At 39.0% G+C, this 20,131-nt stretch overlaps 1 protein-coding gene across 4 annotated transcripts in view; it reads right to left on the minus strand.

Moving 5' to 3' along the window:
* Positions 1–17,656, minus strand: part of PDLIM3 (PDZ and LIM domain 3) — a 31,866-nt gene extending 14,210 nt beyond the window's left edge. For 2 of the 4 annotated variants that reach the window (XM_021694131.1, XM_021694129.1), the window contains exons 1-3: positions 17,310–17,402; positions 7,336–7,487; positions 5,632–5,716 (exon numbers count right to left, since the gene is read on the minus strand). In XM_021694131.1, coding sequence (XP_021549806.1) covers positions 5,632–5,716; positions 7,336–7,487; positions 17,310–17,402 — 330 coding nt within the window. Of the gene's footprint in view, positions 1–5,631; positions 5,717–7,335; positions 7,488–17,309 lie in introns of all 4 variants that reach the window. The other 2 variants (XM_021694130.1, XM_021694132.1) reach the window with 2 other exon arrangements.
* Between the last annotated feature and the right edge of the window lie 2,475 nt (positions 17,657–20,131).

Below are 20,131 nucleotides of genomic sequence, written 5' to 3' on the forward strand. Positions count from 1 at the left end.
CATGATTCAAGCCTTTGTGACTCTTTTTGGTATGAAAGAAGACAGAAGGCTAATTGTCTCATTTAGTTCTGGTGTATTTTAAATTTCTTAGGCTAATTAAATGAGTGAATCAGGCAGAACTGAGGACTCAAGCTTTGTGGAATTAAAAAAATGTTTTTCTTTTAATTTAAGTATACCTTAAAGATCTTGGTAAATAGAATTAAAATTATAAAAATTAGTTAATGTCATATGATGGTTTTATGGGGAAAATGTCGCTGCCCTTATTACTTCTTAGTCTTAAAATGATAAATAAACATGGATGGTGACTGTCCTGTAAATGAGGCAACTTCTCTGGAAATATTTGTGCACTAGTAATCTCTAGTAGTGCTTCTAAAAAACAGCATATGAGTTAATGAGCTCCAAGCTTTTTCTTTGCTGTTTTCATTTTGGGTTATATATTGCAGAAGTTGCAAATGGTAATTTGTTAAAAAAAAACACCTTCTTTTTTCTGCACATAATCATAAAAGGATCATAAAAGGAAGTGTTTCTAAGATAGCCTTCAAACATTTGTATTTAGGCTTTGCAAAGCGTTAGTTTATGCACTGCTAGAGTCATTCCAAAAAAAAGCACAATAAAGTGTATACATCAAAGGTAAACATTTAAGTATGGCACGGAGAGGCAACATTCTATCCAAATCTTACATCATTGTTGATGGTCAAACTGAATCAAGAGACAAAACCGATGAGAAGTTTGCTATTCCACTTTAATTCCTTTTTACTTTTTCAGGAAAATCATTAGTATCAGAAAATACCAGTAAAAAAAAAAATTATATACCAGTCAATGTAGTCCAGCTCTTGTGTTTATTTTTCCCAGACAATAGCATCCAAATGATTCTCATCTCTTAGGAATTCAATAAGTACACTACACCTAATTAATGCATTTTCAATAGTATTTTTTAAATGTTAGGAGCTTATATTAAGGAATAATATTTTGAATTCATATAATCCTCGAGCTGCCAGAGTCAAAGCTAGGTAACTGGATAGAGATTTGCTGATATCGGGGAGAATGCAGGTCTTGACAACCATCTCCCAAGCCCTTAGAATAACCTCAGCAATGACAGCATTCAAAGACACATCCACCTTTCAACTTCTTACTGGAAGAAGTTGTCCAGAGATAGAGATTCAGTCCAAGAACTGAGGTAATTACCAGCTCCAACAGAAACAACATGTTCGATAATGTGCGTATATGTATGTATGTATTTATTTATTTATAAAAAACAGTGGTGGGGAAATAAGGTAAACAAACTATATCAAGTGATCATATACTTGGCCAAGCCACACTGAGTAACTGACAGTATCTTATCATGTTTGGAATTTATGAACAATCACCACCCTTACCTCTTGCTCACCCCTCAAATGAAAAATAAAGTCGCCCTTATAATTTTTCCCCCCAACAATCTGTTTCAAGTGTTTCCCATATATAATAGGGGGAGAGTTTGGGGAAATGGGGTTTAAGAAACCTTGTTTTCTGTAATTCACCTTCCAGTTATCAACAAATTGTAGGATAAAAGTATATTTTGAAAATATAAACAGCTTTAACCCATACTTCACTTGATTTTGTGTGTTGTTCCTATACATCTTTATTATTAAGTCTTCTATGGCAAGGATGCAGTCCTTTTATGGAAATAGACACAGCTATCTTCTCTTTTAGGAAAGAATGATTTTGTTTCTGAAAAGCATCTTTCCTGTATGGGATAGCTACATTATAATTTTGAGTTAACTACCATTAAACAAAGAGGAGGGTAATGTTTTATTTGAGAATGCCAGCTTTGGAGAAGGACACAGAGCTCTAAAAACACCGTTAGTCTAGAGCAATAACGCTTTGTATAGGAAAATGCATATGTCTGCTCATAGGCCATATTCAGGATTGTATAGAAGGCATTTATTCAATGGCTGGGAATAACTTTTTATATATAAATATGTAACTTTTTATAAATAAATAAGTAACACTTATTCAATGGCTAGGAATAACTTCTAAGGTTCTATTTAAGCCTAAGATTCAAGTCTACACTGATAAAAACAAAATGTAAGTATTTAATAAAAACATGGACAAATGAAAAAAAAACTGGGTATTAAAATTTCATGTCAATTATTACTATAACTGTCTAAGAAAAAGTCCCCAAAGCCTAACCCTATGCATAGGGAAAAAACTGGAAAGAAATACACTAACATTTTTGTTTTGTGGCTGGGTTTAAATGGTAGGATATAATGAGTTTTTTCCCCAGTGGATATATATTACTTTTAAAACGGAAGAGTATTATAGTCCAATAGCAAAGATCACAAAACTTGCAGTTGAAGTTTCACTTGGGTTGAGAAGCAAGAACTCAAATATTGTATTGCTCAATGGCCTTTTCTCTTCATCTACGGTAGCATCTGAAAGCATGATATATTAATGGCATGTGTTTCTCAGATGGACACATCTTTGTTGCCCAGAAAGTTGCTTCATTTGCAGAGTTACCATTTTTGGGGTGGGGGTGGGGGAAGACCTCTCTTTGCAAGACCTCTTTTTGCATGGCTTGTGTGAACAAAAAGATAAAATAAGAAGACAAACATAACCTCAGTTTAGCTTTTCTCCACTCTCATGCTACAGGTTAAATTCACTGCTTGTATTTTTTTTTTTAATCACTGCATTTTGTTAAGTTTATGCTTTGGCGATTCGGATAGCAAGGGTCATGCTGGAGCTTAGCTATGTTTGTAGGGAATGTCCGTTCTGAAGTGCCAAGTTATGTGAACTGATCATGCAGAAATCTGGCCTGAGGATCCGAAGGACAGGAATCCTTTGGCCCATTAGGGGAAGAATTGAAATGGTTCTTATCTCTGAGACCTTCAAACATGGGCCTCTTGGAGGAGGTGCCAGTAAGAATTAGTCATGACTCAAACTAAAGGAATGTTCAAAGGCTCCATCTGACTGGCTTCTGCAGCCTTTAACCCAATCTTCACCTTTTTTTTTTTTCAAACCTATCTCATTCTCTATCTTTTCTTCATTTGTACTATCATACATGTCCATATTGCCTAACCCCAAAATGTAGGACATGTGGGCTAATACATGATTGACGAGAGGCCAGAGCACTTAAAATTGGGCTATTTTTAAAAATCCAGTTCTTGGGATAATCATGGTCATACGTTAGTACTTGTAGGTTGATAAAAGGGGCTTCTTCGAGAACGAAACTCAAACAGTTGGCGCTTAGACTCCAGTTCTGGAGAGATGTTAGCAAAACACAAGCTCCCATCTTGGTCTAAGCTCAGCCCGTGCTTAATACATACTTGCTGAGTCACCCACATGCCAGACACTGCAACATGGGCAGGGATCACTGGGGATCTGGTACTTTGGTCAGATCTGTCTCATTGACCTCATATCTTAGCATCTCATATTGGTGAAATTGGATTTTAAAAATTAGGAGAAATTTTGAATGAATGAATGAATGAATAATTTGCAAAGGGTGCAGTACAATTTTGGATGTGTACTATATATGGCAAGGAAATTCAGAATTTTATCCATTTTGTCCTGGTGAGAATAAGAGATTGGGTGGTCAATTAATGCATATGTATGAGCCTTAAACTTTCACTTCTTCCTGTTGTTTTTTAAAACACCACATGATCTCTTTTTCTCATGTGTTGCCTCTAAGTGATGAGTCAATGAAGGTGGGAGGAAGCTGGTGGGCTTGGGCATTACCGCAAAGGACAATCTGCAAGTGATAGCTCTGCCTGGAGAGCTTTGCTTTTTCTCCTTCCAGTTTTTTCTTCTATCAAAGATAATGTTGATTGGAGGTGTTATTATTCACCAATCCACCTCGATGCCAGGGGGTAAGCCACCACCAGCATTCAGACCCCTTTCACCACATTTATTATCTGGCTTGTCTATTTCATCTTTCACTCACTCTTCCTGAAGAGCTGAGCTCTGACCTGACCGAAATCCCATTCACCCTGCACTCTTACCACGCAGCAGCAGGGGCTGGTGGCAGCCAAGCACCATTCTGAGAACTGGGTCCCAAGGGTGGTCCTGGGCAGTGCTAGAAAATGCAGTTTATCGGTAGAACCTCCAGTTCCTTTCACGCATCAGCTATTTATTGAGCGCTTGCTATGCGCCATGCTGGGAGACTCCCAAGTAAAGAGAACAGACACAGCAGCTCCCACCTTCACGGATATTCCGTACCCTGCTCACTCGCTTTGGGGCCTGTTTTCTCCTCCTTTGCTCTTAGTGATTTTTAGGCGCAGGCTCCTCCTTTCCTCCAGTCAAAAGTCTAGGGCAAGGATCTAATAAACTCATGCCCTCTAAAGGTTAAGCCACTCAGGATGTTTCTTCTCCTGGGGGGATGTTATCTGAACTGAAAGTAAAGTTTTAATCCAAAGCAATTTGTAAGGACCCCTGTAGTAGTAATGTGGAAAGCGTTCCTGGTGTCCAGGAAGCCCTGTCACATGGGCAACCTCCCATTTCACTGTCAGGAAAGGCCAGCCTGGTGGGAGGGGGTAGGTACCATACAGTATTACCAAGAGCTCCCACAAAATTGAGTACCTCTAGGAGCAATTCGATGTGCCAGGTTCTTTTTCTACAGTATTGTATTTACATCTTTGAGAAGCCCTATGAGATACAGGTACGTGTTACTCTCAGTGTAGTTTATCAAGGAGAAAGTGGAGGTAAATTTATGGAGAAAGTAGAAAACTGGAAGCACAAATTCAGGAGTTGGTGATCCTGGATAAGGGAAATGCTGCTGAAGCATAAGTTACAAATACGTTCTCAATGCATTTTCAATAGATATATAGGAAAACTACAGTTTGGGAATATTTAATCCACTTAGCATGAATACTTGTTTAAAAAGGGATACCCAATTTATATATCTGTCTCTCTAAACTTGGGAAACTTCTGGCTAAGGAGAGGTTCTAAAATCCTTGTCTTAATTATATTTTCCCACACAGCAAAACTGAGGGTTGGTTTCATTTCAGGGTTTTTTTTTTGGAGCTTTTGAAAGTAGACATCATCAGATAAGCATCAGATTATTAGATTAATTTAGCTCATTAGAACTGCCTCAAGGGAAAAAGCCTCTATCTTTTGTAATTCTACTGCATGGGTAGAATATCACCATGATTACATAATGCAAAACCCTTTTTGCAGAGTAAACTTAATTATAGAACGCCAGAACTGAGAATTAAAAAGGGATGTAAAATAAGATCTGGATGAAGACCTCAAAGAATTAAAGTTCACAATAATTATTAGATTAGAGACACCTGTTTCAAATGGTAGACACTAATTTCGTTTTGCTTTAACATGTTAAACTTCCTGGATTATGTCATGGTCATTTGGCAGAAGTCCATCATAAAGAATGAAAAATAAGTAGACTGTACGTAGATGGAGCCAAATTTTTGTCCTGAGAACGTATTTGTCTTTTAACAAGGCACTTGCCCGGGGATACTTCTTTTTTCTCTTGATATAAAAAGACATGGATAATATAAATTAATCTCACAGGGTAAAGACAGACAATTACTCCATCAGGTGGCTTATTCTGATTTTTTATATTTGTCATTTCTTCCTCTTGGAAGCATCCGCATCATTTAAAAGAAAAGATAATGTGAATATCATTTATTCTAAAATTCATACCTGTGGTTCTGCTTCTAAGTTGATTTTGAAAGGGTGAGCCTTCCCATCTTCAGATACCTGTGGAGACCATAAGCGAGTTTCTGCCCTGTGAATAAAAGAAATTTTGTAAACTCTAAGTTCTAATGGTAGTTCTGGTTTTAGCATAATTTAATCTACCATAATGTATATGAAAATACTGTCGAACCTTGATAATTTAAGCAAAAACAATACTCCGTGCTCATTATTCTGTATTCTCCCATCTAATTTGTTTTTTGGGTACTTTTGGGGAAACTCGAATGGATAAAAAATAGCACGGAGGACAACTATAGACTGAAGTTTGTGTCCCCCCTACCCACCAAGTTCCTGTGTTGCAACCTTACCCACCAATATGATGGTTTTTGGAGGTGAGGTCTTTGGGAAGTAATTAGGATTAGCTTAGGTCATGAGGTTAGAGCTGTCATGATAGGATTAATGTCTTTATTTAAAGAGGAAGAGACATGCGATCTCAGTCTGTGTGTCCACGCACCAAGAAAGGCCATGTGAGGAAATAATCAGGAACCTGACCATGCTGCATCCTGATCTCAGACTTCCGGCCTCCAGAACTGTGAGAAATAAACTTTCGTTTAAGCCACCCAGTCTATGTATTTTTGTTATAGGAGCCCGAACTGACTAAGGCAAAGACATTGTACAGTTTCTGGAGAGAGTAGGTCTGCAGTACCTGCAGGAAACAGTACAGGAAAGGAAGATTCTGGAGACAGATGACCACAGGGCAAACTCCCTAGGTTTCCTCTACTTTCCTCCCATCCTACCCAGGCCACCACAGGAGACTGAGTGGTGTGCCAGGGGGATTTGCTGTTGGCATCAAGGAAATGAGCTTTATCTAATCTCATGTCCTTCTCAGGTATCTGTTTGGGACCATGTGCTCCTAAGGGACTGTGTGCTTGGCAGGAACATTAGTTATGCATAAATAGGGAAAGAGTCAATTTCACCCCTGAAATGGCAGATTGGCTGATTGATTGGGCCTTCTGAACCACAACAGGGAAAGTTGGGAATATACTAGCAACAGGATAAACACACACTAACAACCACTATAACAAAACATTATTTTCACAATTCAGCTTCAGACCAGGCCTATGATGGCAAAAGATCAGGTTCAATTTCCTTTTTTTTTTTTTTTTTTGGTTAGAAATGTCTCATTTCTAACATTCTCACTGCATGTGCATGCTTACACCTTGTCAGATTCTTCTGGGCTGAATTCTGTACAAAACAGCCAAAGGCATACAGGCTCTTAGCAGCCAGTTTTCAATATGCTCACATTTTGGCAAGTCAAGAGATTCTTTCAGGAGAATCTTTAAATTCCATTCCATTCTCTACCACATTTAGAACAGCAGTACCAGTGGTTGTTCTGTGCAGTGTTTCTGTAGACAGTACCTTTAGTGGTTCTATTTTCATAGTCAATTAAGAGGAAAAAGAATTCTTTTAGCCTCTTTCCTTATTCTGACATTCCAGAGAATTCTTTTCAGAAATAGTTTGTTAACAACTACTAGATTGACTGACATCAGTGAAGAACAGACCAAAGTGGCTGATACACTAAAAAAAAAAAGTCTGTCAAAATTCTAGGTCTTGTGAAACTCTTTCTTATTGGGAGGATGAAATCATTGATAGTTCTGGGTCGGCTTCTCCTGCAAAACAGATCACATTTTAACACCATTAATTAAAGAGCACCTGTCAATTTTGAGACACAGCTGGTGTGTTGCTGCTTTAATCCTGTCCTGTGCATCAGCATGAGTCATGGACTCTGTACCAAAGCCATCAATAGCCAGGATGACATCTCCAGGACATAGGTTAGCAGCTGCCGCCTTGCTTCCTGGAGTAATCTGGAAGAAATCATGGCATCATTTAAAAAACCAACATTCTGCAATATCTTGAGTTTTGTGCCTGACATTTATAATTCAGCTTGGTAATATTTTATTTTATTTATTTATTTATTTATTTATTTTTAAAAAGATTTTATTTATTTATTTGAGAGAGAGAGAATGAGAGAGAGCAAGTACATGAGAGGGGGGAGGGTCAGAGGGAGAAGCAGACCCCCTGCCGAGCAGGGAGCCCGATGTGGGACTCCATCCAGGGACTCCAGGATCATGACCTGAGCCGAAGGCAGTCGCTTAACCAACTGAGCCACCCAGGCGCCCTCAGCTTGGTAATATTTTAAATGTTTTGCTGGGCAGGGAATTTTATTTTGTTATTATTATTTAAAGATTTTATTGATTTATTTGACAGAGAGAGACACAGAGAGAGAGGGAACACAAGCAGGGGGAGTGGGGGAGGGAGAAGCAGGCTTCCGCTGAGCAGGGAGCCCAATGCAGGGAGCCTGATGCAGGGAGCCTGATGCAGGACCCTGGGATCATGACCCGAGCCAAAGGCAGATGCTGAACGCTTAACGACTGAGCCACCCAGGTGCCCCAAGGGCAGGGAATTTAAAATCTAACTTAAAATAATTCTTAAATGATCAATTCTGTTAGCTCTATTTTTCCACCATGCTAAATAATTTTGTCTCTCACTAACCACATTTCATCTATCATGACATCTCTTATTCTCTTCTAAAACATCTTCCTTAACGCTCTATTTTCTTTGTTTTAAACAAAGTAACTAATTCTTTAGGGTTTTTTTTTTTTCATCCGTAACTCCCTATTTGGGAGTACAACCTCACCACATTTAGGGAGCTTTTATATTTGAATTGAAACTACTGTAGCATCGCTGTAAGTAACGATCTTTAAAATTCACATGAAGGGGCATCTAGGATGTAGAAAACTGGAAAGAGAATCACTCCTGCAGTAATAAGAAGAAGCCATATAATACAAAATTATAACTTCTCATGAACTATTCAGAGAGCTAAAGCTGCAGGGCAACCAACTAAGCCTGGAATCTAAGGAAAGACAGGTGCCTCCAAGGAAAGTCAAGATGTAAGCAAGTTGTACCACTTGCATCAGAGTACAGAGGAAGATGGGGGCAGCATTTGGGTCATAGAGTTCAGCTAAAATGATGAACAAATCACTAAAGTTAACATTTAGAGTCTAGAACCCCCGGAGACTGCAGATACAAGAGAAGTTTGTATTTATACACAGTGTCTTCTCCATGAATGAAAAACAGATTGAACAAATAAAAAGCAACTAACAAGATGCTAGGTTTTAATTAAAACTTATCAGAAATTACATTAAATGTAAATGGTCTAACACATCATAATCTGTGTTTTAACAGAGATTGTCAAAGTAGGTAAAAAAAGATCCAATTTTACGCTGTCTACAAGAAACCCACATGGATTTCTCTTCTTTTCTTTTCTTCTTGGCAGGGTGTGTGTGGAGGTGGATGAAAGGAATACTTAAGGATATGGGAAACATGGTTATTAAATGTTTAAAATATAGCAAATTTGAAATTATTAATTACTATGTTGGGTATTCAGTTTTTGATTGCTATACATACTCCTAATTTTTTTGGGTAAATCCCAATTATTTACAACTGCCTAATAGTCCCTACCTGGTCTTACCCTACCTCCTTCTCTACTATTCTTGCTCCCCTCCACCCACTGTGCTATATTCCAATTTCCTTTCAGTTCCTCAAATACACCAAGCATGTACCCTTGTCAGGGTTTTACATGCACTGTTATTTTTGCCTGAAATATTTCCCCCACTCTTCACCCAGTTGCTCCTCTTCATCCTTTAGGTATAGGCTTAAATGTCACATTCTCAAAGAGACTTCCCCAAACATCTGAAGTAACTTCTCCAGATCTTCCCCTCATCATTCTCCACCATTACATTTTGTTCATTTCCTTCCTGAAGACAAGTTGTACTTTAATGTTTGTTTATTTACTTGTCTTTGCAACTAGACTGGAAGTTCTTGAGGATATGTATAGTATTATGTATATTTCTAATGTGTCACAGTTTGTATTCCAGTATTTGGAATAAATGGATAATTGAAAATGAATGAAAGGGTTATTTAAAGCAGAGCTCATGAAACAAAAAGAGCTACTTCCTACATACCCAAAGATTATAGCTATTAATGTCAACCTATCATTGTTGCATTTGCAAGTTCCTACTGTTTAGAGCAGAAGAATGCATGGGACTTGACTTAAACCTCAAACTGCTCCAGGAATAAACTAGATAGTTCCTAATGTTTTACTTGAGGATCATTCATTCATTTTTTTCTCTATTTGCTTAATTAATCTAGCTATCGATTCTATTTAACTTTGTGGCTCTGAGGGATAGCCAAGATTCATCTAAATGAATAAAATTGCAAAGGTAATAAATTCTCACATGTCTGAGATCTTCAGTCTAATCACCAAAATGTATATTGTACTCACTTGATTTCTGTGATCATCTCACGGTAGTGATTATGATTATTTTCTAATAGGAACAGTTGATAGAAGCTTGGTGAAGACAATGGGGATTATTGGGCACCTGGGTGGCTCAGTTGGTTAAGCAACTGCCTTCGGCTCAGGTCATGATCCTGGAGTCCCTGGATCAAGTCCCACATCAGTCTCCCTGCTCGGCGGAGAGTCTGCTTCTCCCTCTGACCCTCCCCCCTCTCATACTCTCTCTCTCTCTTTTTCTCTCTCTCTCAAATAAATAAATAAAATCTTAAAAAAAAAAAAGACAATGGGGATTATTATATCCCAGCCTTTGGGAGGCATTTCATAGCTGTTTTCCATTTGGAAATTCTCCCAAGCCCAGAACTGTTAGAATAAAAGTTTCCATCCCCAGTGTGACTTGCAGGGATAGAAATAATCTTAAACTTTTAATCTCCTCTAGCTACAGTTTGTCAAAATCAGTACTATCTATTTTTGAACTTTGGAGACCAGAAGTCTTTTCTTTGAGTTAAAAAATGAGAAAGAATGGCTCAATATGTTTGCTTTTAAAACCTCACCTAGGTTTTCTAATATACTTAAATAGATTTGTTATATAATGCTCAATCTTGATTTAGAAAAACCTAACATCATTTTTTAGCTCTGGTTGGGATAAGTGGAAGGTAGGGTTGTGTGTGTGTCTGTCTATATCGATTTTAAACTGAGACATCTGGTGTGTGTTGAACTTTGATACTGAACTTCAATACTGAGTTTCATTAAGAGAATTAATACATAAGTATTAACACTGTCTTATATTTACTCCAAATATCATATTTGCAAAGCTCTTCCTAATAATTTTGACCATTGCAACAACTTTAAGGCAAGCTGGATGATGAAGACTGTTTTTTCAGAAGAGGGTAAATGTCCAAGTAACCTGTGGCTTCCTACTAAGATGGGAACAGCTGTTTGGCTATGTCAGCAATGGTTTCAGAAGTCAAATAAGAAAGATAGTTGGGGAGGTCTTGGTGGCTAAGTAGGTTAAGTGTCTGCCTTGGGCTCGGGTGTGGTCCTGGGGTCCTAGGATCGAGCCCCAAGTCGGGCTCCCTGCTTGGCGGGGAGTCTGCTTCTCCCTCTGCCCCTCCTTGTGCTCTCTTTCTCTGTCTCAAATAAATAAATAAAATCTTAAGTAAAAAAAGAAAGGTGGTTGATGGTGATGCCAGAACTCACTTCTGATTTTGCATTCAACCTAGTGATTAATGTCCTTGGATCTCTAAGGAGGGAGTTGATAAGAAAAAAAAAAAAAAGGATGGAGAGAGAAGAGAACATATGGTCCCCTCACTTCTTCTAGTTCTTAAGTTCAGCTAGGCTAGTAATGAGAAAATGACCACTAAATTGGTCTGGTTTTAGCAAGTTAAACTATCTGTTTAGACATAAAGATATAGGGCGCCTGGGTGGCTCAGTTGGTTAAGCGACTGCCTTCGGCTCAGGTCATGATCCTGGAGTCCCGGGATCGAGTCCCGCATTGGGCTCCCTGCTCAGCAGGGAGTCTGCTTCTCCCTCTCCCGCTCCCCCCTCTTGTGCTCTTTCTCTCTCTCTCAAATAAATAAATAAAATCTGTAAAAAAAAAAGACATAAAGATATATTTCTCAGCATTACATTATATTATTACTTTATTATGTTATCACTTTATGTTATTGCTCATAGTTTATTATTAACATTTTCCCCCAAATCAGGAGAAGAGAGAGCTACAATGAGGCAAAGAGTTTCTCAATAGAGTATTTATTATTAGGCTCATTGGAGTCTCAAATATCAAAAGCATTAGAGAAAACATTGAAAATAGTACTGCCATATCATTTAGACATGTTTTCAACTTCTCTAATTAGAAAAATCACATGGGGGCCCTTGCTGGACATAAAGACTCCCATTCTACTCCGGATGCCTGGAATCACAAATCATAAGCTCTAGGAGAGGACCTAGGGAATTTGTGTTTTAACAAGCACCTTGGATGATCTCTATTATTCACATCAACCTATTATTTGGGTCTGTTTGGAAGACAATAATTTAAATCACAGATAAAGCATCTATAATATTCTACTTACTGGGGGAGACATGAGGGAAGCACAAGATATGGCTGGCCCTGGTGAGACTTTTTTTTTAAAGATTGATTGATTTGTGGGGGGAGGGCAAAAGGGAGAGGGAGAGACAGAATCTCAAGCAGACTCCCTGCTGAGTGAGGAGCCCGATGTGGGGCTCCATCTCATGACCCTGAGATCATGACCTGAGCTGAACTCAAGAGTCGGATGCTTGACTGACTGAGCCACCCAGGCCCCCCTGGTGAGACTTTTATGTTAAGAATAAAAATGAAATAGTTATGGACAAGTATACACTGAAGGGCTATGCTGTGGGGCATGGATCGAAATAGTGAGAAAGCCCATTGTTCAGTTGTTCTCTGTTGCCTACAAATAAACTCAATGCTCCACCTGGCATCTAAAGCCCTCTAGTGCCTGGCTGTCATCTGCATTTCTAGGGCCACACCTCCTGTCGGTTACCTCAGATCCTCTGCAAATAGCACCCAGGCATTGATAGTTTCCTATGTTATCTGGGTGAATCTAATGTGCAGCCAGGGTTGAGAACCATTTGTGGTATTGTTATTATTATTGGCATTGTATTCCTGAGAATTATTATCTCACAGAATTCTCAAGACACTCTTTTAAGATGAGAAAATGGATGCTCTCAGAGTCTAAGAAACTTGCTTGGGGGCACACATCCAGTAAAAATCTACATTTCCTCATAGGGCTAACTCTGTAGCTCAAGCTCTTTCACTATCCTACAATGCCACTCCTGCAGGTAATCTCTGCCCTGACTCCTCCTATCTCTTTGGCCATACTTTTCTCATGGAGTCCTGGACAGGTTATGTCATGGTAGTTTATGTACATGTTTGTCCCTTCTCTTCTCATATTTGAGTGTCTCAGAGAGTAGAAACCTATTAAGTTATAATTGTATCCCCCACAGTGCCTTCCACATTCAGGGTGTTCTGCACTTAATAGATATTTGTGGGATATAGGACTGTTATGAACATATGAACCAGCATTTCCATGCAGACATCTTCGGTAGAATAAAATTAAATAGTTTTTCCCATCAACCTTCCTATTGCCCTTGAATCCTGGTGAAGGATTGCTTTCAACTGTAAACACTTCTTTCTAAAAGCTCGAATTTCAAATACAGTTTATATTAAAGTCATATACTTTTCTATGTTCAAGCCTGAAAAACTTAAGAATACAGTAACATTTTCTATATTGGTACCCATATAGTGTTCTCAGTTATAGTGACCTTGGCCCTGAGTGTGCTCTGAATAGGAAAGAAGGAGGAAGAGGGGGAGAAGAGGCATTGAGCGGGAGAGGACATGTCAGCATCAGATGTATATAATAATCTTACATCATATACACAAAAGAAACTTGTACTTTATTCCAAATTGGACCATTTGTGAAAACAAACCATCTGTAACTTGGCTCTGATGGTAGATCCACCTTCTGGGTGGTCCAAACACTTAAAAAAGAAAGAGACTCCTTAGAATCTTCTTGGCAGAAAAAGAAAAGCTGCTCACTTAGAGATGTGAACCTCAGATTTATTCTGTGAAATGTGGAGGCCAGTTATATATGGTGTTTGCAGTAACAACCCTTCCACATCCACAACTCAAATTTATATTGCACAAAGTATCACACACCTATTGCCTAGAAACCGTTTTCCTACAAAATGTGTGTATCACACCCCATTGCTGAATTTTTTTGAGAATGTCTGGTGTTTGGTTTACCTTACTTCTGGTGTCTTTTATGATACAGATTCACCCGGCTGATTAATTGGATCGTAAATTATTTCTACGGTGGGGACACTTTGTCCTAATTTTTGTGAATTGTAATTTCAATTGCTGGAGAAAGTTACATTTGTAAACCCCTCCCCCAACTCTGGTGGAGTAGAGGTCCACTGTCTAGGAGCATTTGCATTTGCAAAGTGTGAGGCAGGGAGGGAAGGTGATAGTTTGCAAGAAGACAAAAATTGATTTGACTTAAGGAATGTATCTCGGGAATTTTTGTGGTATTAAGTTCAGGCATTAGTTTCTCAATTCTTTGCATACTTAAGATCTTATCTAAAACAGATCAATGAACAATAAAGCAATTCTCTTTTTTTATTGTGGAATATCTTTGAGGATATAATCTGCACCTATTATGATAATAATAGTTATATAAAAAGTGAAAATTTAATCAATTATTCATATTGTGTCTATATTTCTGTAACATAGATGATGCTCAGCACTGAGTAGCCCCTAAATTTAAAATTCCTGCCTTAAGGGAGCATGGAATTTGTGGGATACAGATGTACTCAAATAACATCTGTGATACAAGACATGATGTAAGGAGAGGCTGTAGGGCAAAAGCTATGGTAATCAAACGGATGAAATGCTTACTATGAGAAGAAGCCTAGGGGCGTGGTATTTGATTGAGTTTCCTAGCAGAGGACAGTGGGTTGGGTGGGGAGGAGAAATCTGGAGAAAAATGATAGCGGGTGTAGACAGGTAGAGAAATCATAAGTTGTCTGGGGTGGTGACACAACCGCTTATCTACAAAGTGAGAGGAAGAAAGGGAGAGAAAAGGAAGAGAGAGGGAGGAAATGAGATTGGAAACATGAATTGGGAAGAGGGTGAAGGCTGTGAATGTGCTCAGAGACCGCACATTTTATTCTCTCTAAACTGGTGTTGGCATTGAAGGATTTTTAAGAATGGGGAGGATAGAAGCCACCTAGCATTTCCCAAAGATGGCTGGTAAGAAATATGCAGAGTGAATTGGAGAGGGGAGACAAGGAGCTAGGTGTGAAGTTATAGAAGCTTGAATAGGGACAGTGGTAGGAAAAAAAGGAAGTGGTAGATCCTAAAGATAGAGAATCAATAGGACCAGATGATGATGAAGTGGTTGGCACAAAACACCTATTTGGAAAGACCTGTACAATAAACAGGTTTGTTTTGTTTTGTTTTGTTTTTGTTTTTTTTGTTTTACACATGTAGACTTCAGAATGCAGGTTTTGGAGGAAGGTAGAACGAGTGTCAAGTTCTGTCCCACCTTTTGTGACCATCAGCAAGTTAGTGAAATTCTTGAAGCCTCATTCTCTCATCTGCAAAAAGAGATATTACTACTGCTACTCTTTCAGAATTATTGTGAGGTTTAAGTGAGTTAGTGCATATAAAGGGCTAAGAGGCATTCATGGCAAGCAAAGGAGTACAATAATATACATGCAATCTTACTCACTACCTTTTAATATAATACAACAATTATAAAAGTAATAGAATTTTACTATTTAATTACAACACTGATAATTAGTTTTGTAAAAGATGTTTTAGTCTTTTTACAAGTGATTTTTTACTGTTCTTATAATTTCAGTGGAAACATTCTCAGTTCGGTGTACACTAAGACAAAAAGTTCAAGGGAATAGGCTTTCATATATTCAGCATGAACGTGTTATGTGCGTGGTTTGGAGGACACTTGGAATACAAAATAGTTGAATTTTACCTGCTGTTCTTGAGTTAAATTAATTGAAGAGAAAAGGCATAGTCAAATGAAATCATCACTTATCTTCATGCATTATTATTGAACTATGTCAAAATGAGGGATATAAATTAGTAATGAATTAGAAATTCAAATAAGAACTGGCTTCCCAAATAATAATTGTCATATCAAATACATTTGCCAATAGTTCCTATAGTCCAACTGCAATATGTAAGTACTGCTTTAAAATAAACATTGTTTATAATGTCAACACCTCAACATTTCAAACATAAGATTAATCATATTGACATGTTACATAGTAATAGCAAGATATTTCTTTTATAAATCACTTAAAAGGTTTTGGTGACAAAATTATTTTTTTAGGATTTACTATAAATATGATTTATCCTTTGTTAGGATTCAAAAGCTTATTTTCCTTTAGTCTAAACAAAAGAAAACTATACTTCAGAAACTTTAGAAATATTTCTTAGTAGAGATAATGGAAACTGGGTTGGTAAATCCATAAAAGGCATTCATTGCTTGGCCCAGATCACTGAACCATTTTCTCCTTAATTTACTTAGGAACATTTTGGGGGTATGTTAGGTTTTCATGTCTCATACAAAAACACACGTCAGATGTGTTTATATGTTTTTGAAAAATGTAAAACAAAGCATGAAATGTTCCATGGTATGTGCATGTACAGTACATGTTTTGAGATATTTTAAAAAGACATTGGTTCCCAAATCTCATAGATATATAAGTAGAACAGAATTTAAAAGGTATTGCCTTGTTCAAAAATCTATATGAGTAAATCAAATTATAAAGCATACATTTATAAAATACAATATAAGCAGTGAGAAAAAAAGAAAACATAAGGAAAGTATAATATTCTGAAAGTTTATGCTTTTAGATTATGTTTAATATGCCTTTTATTGATAACTAAAGTAACAATAATTTTCTATTAAGACAAACACTTGTGTTAGAAAAAAAATCAACTAGACCAGCTAGAAATGTACTGACAGGACAGAAATCCCCAAATTTCCTTTTTCTTCTATTCTTTTTTTCTAATTAGACAATACTCTAGGGAATATTAAGTAAGGAAAACTTGGCTCTTATAGTAAAGTACTGTTTTTCAGAGTTATTAGGCTGACTGGTGACTTCCCATCAGGTAAACTAAACTATGACGCGTTTTCTTTGTAGTTTGAGTTATAGGTGATGATTCCTAAGCCAAATTCCCAGCTTTGGAAAATATTTTTTTCAAAATGCCTGGAAACCTAGGAAAACACATTAGTAATATTTTCCCCGTCTGGGCTGATATGAGCGGTTCCAACTTGGCCGACCCAGGTTGTGCCCTGGGATCAGCACTGTGCTGAAATTTTCATCCATAGGAGAAAAGCGCTCAGGTGCGCGTCTAGCTCCGAGGAACAACCACCAATGTCAGTCATTCCTCCCTTCTTCCTGGGACCTCATTTCTTTTGTTCCTGAAAGGAAACGGGGGGCGGGTGGAAGGCAGAAGGCCCCCCAGCCCTCGCAGCCTAGCCCCCTCTGAGCCCGGAGGAATCACGCTGTCAGTTCAACTCTCCTAGGAATTTGCTGGGGACAGAGAGGATGCAGACAGAGACCATTGGAGCTGACTTCATAAATTCTCTAAGTTGCTCCGCATCCTCCCAGCTTCAGTTCGCCAAGTTGCTGCCGCCCCTCCAACTGTGAGCCCGAAGCGGAGGACCCACCCAGCGCGGCCGGGGCTCACTGGCCACTCTCCAATCCGCGGAGACCCGCCGCACGCCAGCCCCTCACCTGCAGCGAAAGAACGGAAAACACCTACCCTGGTGATGACCAAAGGCTGGTTGAAGTCTATGCCCCCCGACAGTCTGAAGCCCCAGGGTGCAGGGCCCGGGAGGACCACGTTCTGGGGCATGGTGCTCTTGGCGCGGCCTCGAGCCGAAGCGCCTTGGCTCCCAGGGACTGGGGCGCAGTGAGGGGCGGCCCTGCCCACGGCAAGTGTCCCCGAACCGGACAGCCACTCCACTCCCCAGAAAGTGCCCTGGCCCAGATTGCGGCCGGGGAGATTTATTCCCGCTCCCGAGTGACGTCACTGGCCTACCCTCCTCCCCACCCCCTCCCACCAAGGAGAGCTCCAACTTTGGAAGAAAGAGACGCGCCAGACCCGCGGGAGTTTACAGACCAACACCGGCTGGGTGCAGCCTCCCAGACCTTTCGGCGGGCGCTGGAGGAGGCTTCGGGTTACAACCCCTAGTAGTCTCTTAAAGTAACACCTGTCCTCCTGTTTATCTTCTACTTGGAGCTCAGCAGCGCGCTCCATTCAAAGTTAAAAGCAGTGAAACCACAGCTTCTATGTCTCCAATTAAAATAAACCAAAAGCAGTTAGTTATTTAGCAATTTTGAGTGCGCTGATATTTACTTATTAGCTGTGTGACCTTAGTGAAGTTACCTAACGTCCTTAAGTCTCAGTTTCTTCATCTGTAAAACAGGAGTACTCATTGTACTTCTCTCGTAGGCTTATACCTTGAGAATTCAATGAGCTCCTTCTGCGCAGTGCCTGGCACAGCATCAATAATTATCAAGCGTTTCTGCAAGTAAGTACCTACAGTCACATATAGTTATGGGTATATATAATATACATTAATACATATACGAATATATTCAAAATTTATTTTTTAAAAACAAAACAATGTAAAAGTGAAAATGTCATGCTCGATCCAAGGAACCATCTAAAAGTACACATGAGAAGATGATTCATCATTATACTCAAAATATAGTTTAATTTTGGGCGCCTGGGTGGCTCAGTCGTTAAGCGTCTGCCTTTGGCTCAGGTCATGATCCCAGGGTCCGGGGATCGAGCCCCGCATCGGGGTCCCTGCCCCGCGGGAAGCCTGCTTCTCCCTCTCCCACCCGCCCTGCTTGTGTTCCCTCTCTCGCTGTGTCTCTGTCAAATAAATAAATAAATCTTTAAAAAGTATATATATAGTTTAATTTTGATTGGAGCAATTGTCACCTCCCTCAAAGTCAGTCTCTAAAGTTAGTTTTTGACACATGGGAGGTGAGTGTAGCAGAAACCTAGGAGGTGAGAGTGTCCTGTGTGGGCCTTCAGACAGAGGGAGGGTGCTGAGTGGAGCAAGGTGGTCCAAGAGGACCCCCAGACCAGATGAAAGCACATGGAGGAAACGGAGGGCAGGCGTTCACTGAGTATCTCTGGGGTCCAGGTGGTGTGGTGATTGCTGTGCTGCTCCTCACCTCATCCTGGTGACAAGTGCGTGAGAATGCTATTCTTATTCCTATTTTTCCCCCTCAGGTGAGGAAATAATTTCTTAGAAGTTGAGTAGTTTGTGTAAGATCACAAACCCACGTTTGCCTGACATCCCTGTCTGCCTGGTGTAGGTATAAAGGTCAGAAAAGTCTTTTTTTCAGAAAGAGAAAAAACCAGACAAGATATTTGGCATGGTGTAATTGCAATAATCAATCTTTTATACCTCACCTCACATCATTAGCTGGCTTATATAACCGGTTGATTATATGCTTTTTGTTTTCTGCCTTTTTACATGTCATTTTGGTGCCATTTAGATATAAGCAACATCTGTACAACATTAATATAATGGCTGATGAGTTCTTCGGGCTTTGCAGAGAGAATGGAGATCAGGGACATGAAATGGGCAGTTTTTCTATATCCTACTGTTCTCTGAGGTCAGCAGGAAAGCGTTCAGGGGTGATTGTCAGAGTAGGAGCGGGAATAGCTGTGAGGGAGAATTCTAAGGAAGAAGCAGTGGCCCGAGCCTGATCACTCTCAGGTGTTTCTGCCTCTGGTTTGGGTACTATTCTAAGAAGTGCTTTCTGGATGACCCTTCCATATATTTTCTTTTTATATTTCCCTTTTTAAAGAATTATGATAGTAGAGATAAAAACAGAAGGACCACCCGAAAAAAAAAGGGATTACGATAAACAATTTATGATTCTGTTAAATATGACTTTCATGATTATTGTTTTAAACCAGGTTTAGAAAGTTCTTGAACATTTTCTTTTTAGAGGAGGGTCAATAAAAATTGTTCATTCTACTCTTATTATATAACTGGAAAACTCTTGGTAAAAAAAAATCATCTTCTTAGTTTAATTCTCAAACCTACAATTTTAACCTTGAACTCTCATCAATTTTCTCATCAATGTACCACCTACTGGTACATATACAATCCAACCTGTTCAAACCCAACCCCATCATTTTCTTTAGTCACCTCAAGCTGATTTCCTGGTCCCTTTCAATGCCTTTCAATTTTCTCATTTCTGTTCATTTTTCTACTACTGTTCCAGGTTTGTAGAATAGATGCTGTAAATTTTTCCTCTTCTTTATTTTCTGTATGCCAAATGTCACTATGTATTGTGGTTTATTCATTTGTTCGTTCATTCAACAAGCATTCACTGGGCATCTCTGACACGTCAGGCACCGGGAATGCAATGATGAATAAGGCCCACTTTCTGTCCTCTAGGAGTCAGTGATAAAACAAGGGAGGTGGAGATGTAAAACATGACCGCATTATGGGGTAAGTGCTGGGACAATGTTCTATACACTGATGAAGAATGAAGTAATCAACTCTTTTTAGGGAAGGTACCAAGCAGTGTTTCCAGAAGAAGGGATAT

Source organism: Neomonachus schauinslandi, chromosome 2 (genome assembly GCF_002201575.2).
Source record: "Neomonachus schauinslandi chromosome 2, ASM220157v2, whole genome shotgun sequence".
NCBI classification, from domain to species: domain Eukaryota; kingdom Metazoa; phylum Chordata; class Mammalia; order Carnivora; family Phocidae; genus Neomonachus; species Neomonachus schauinslandi.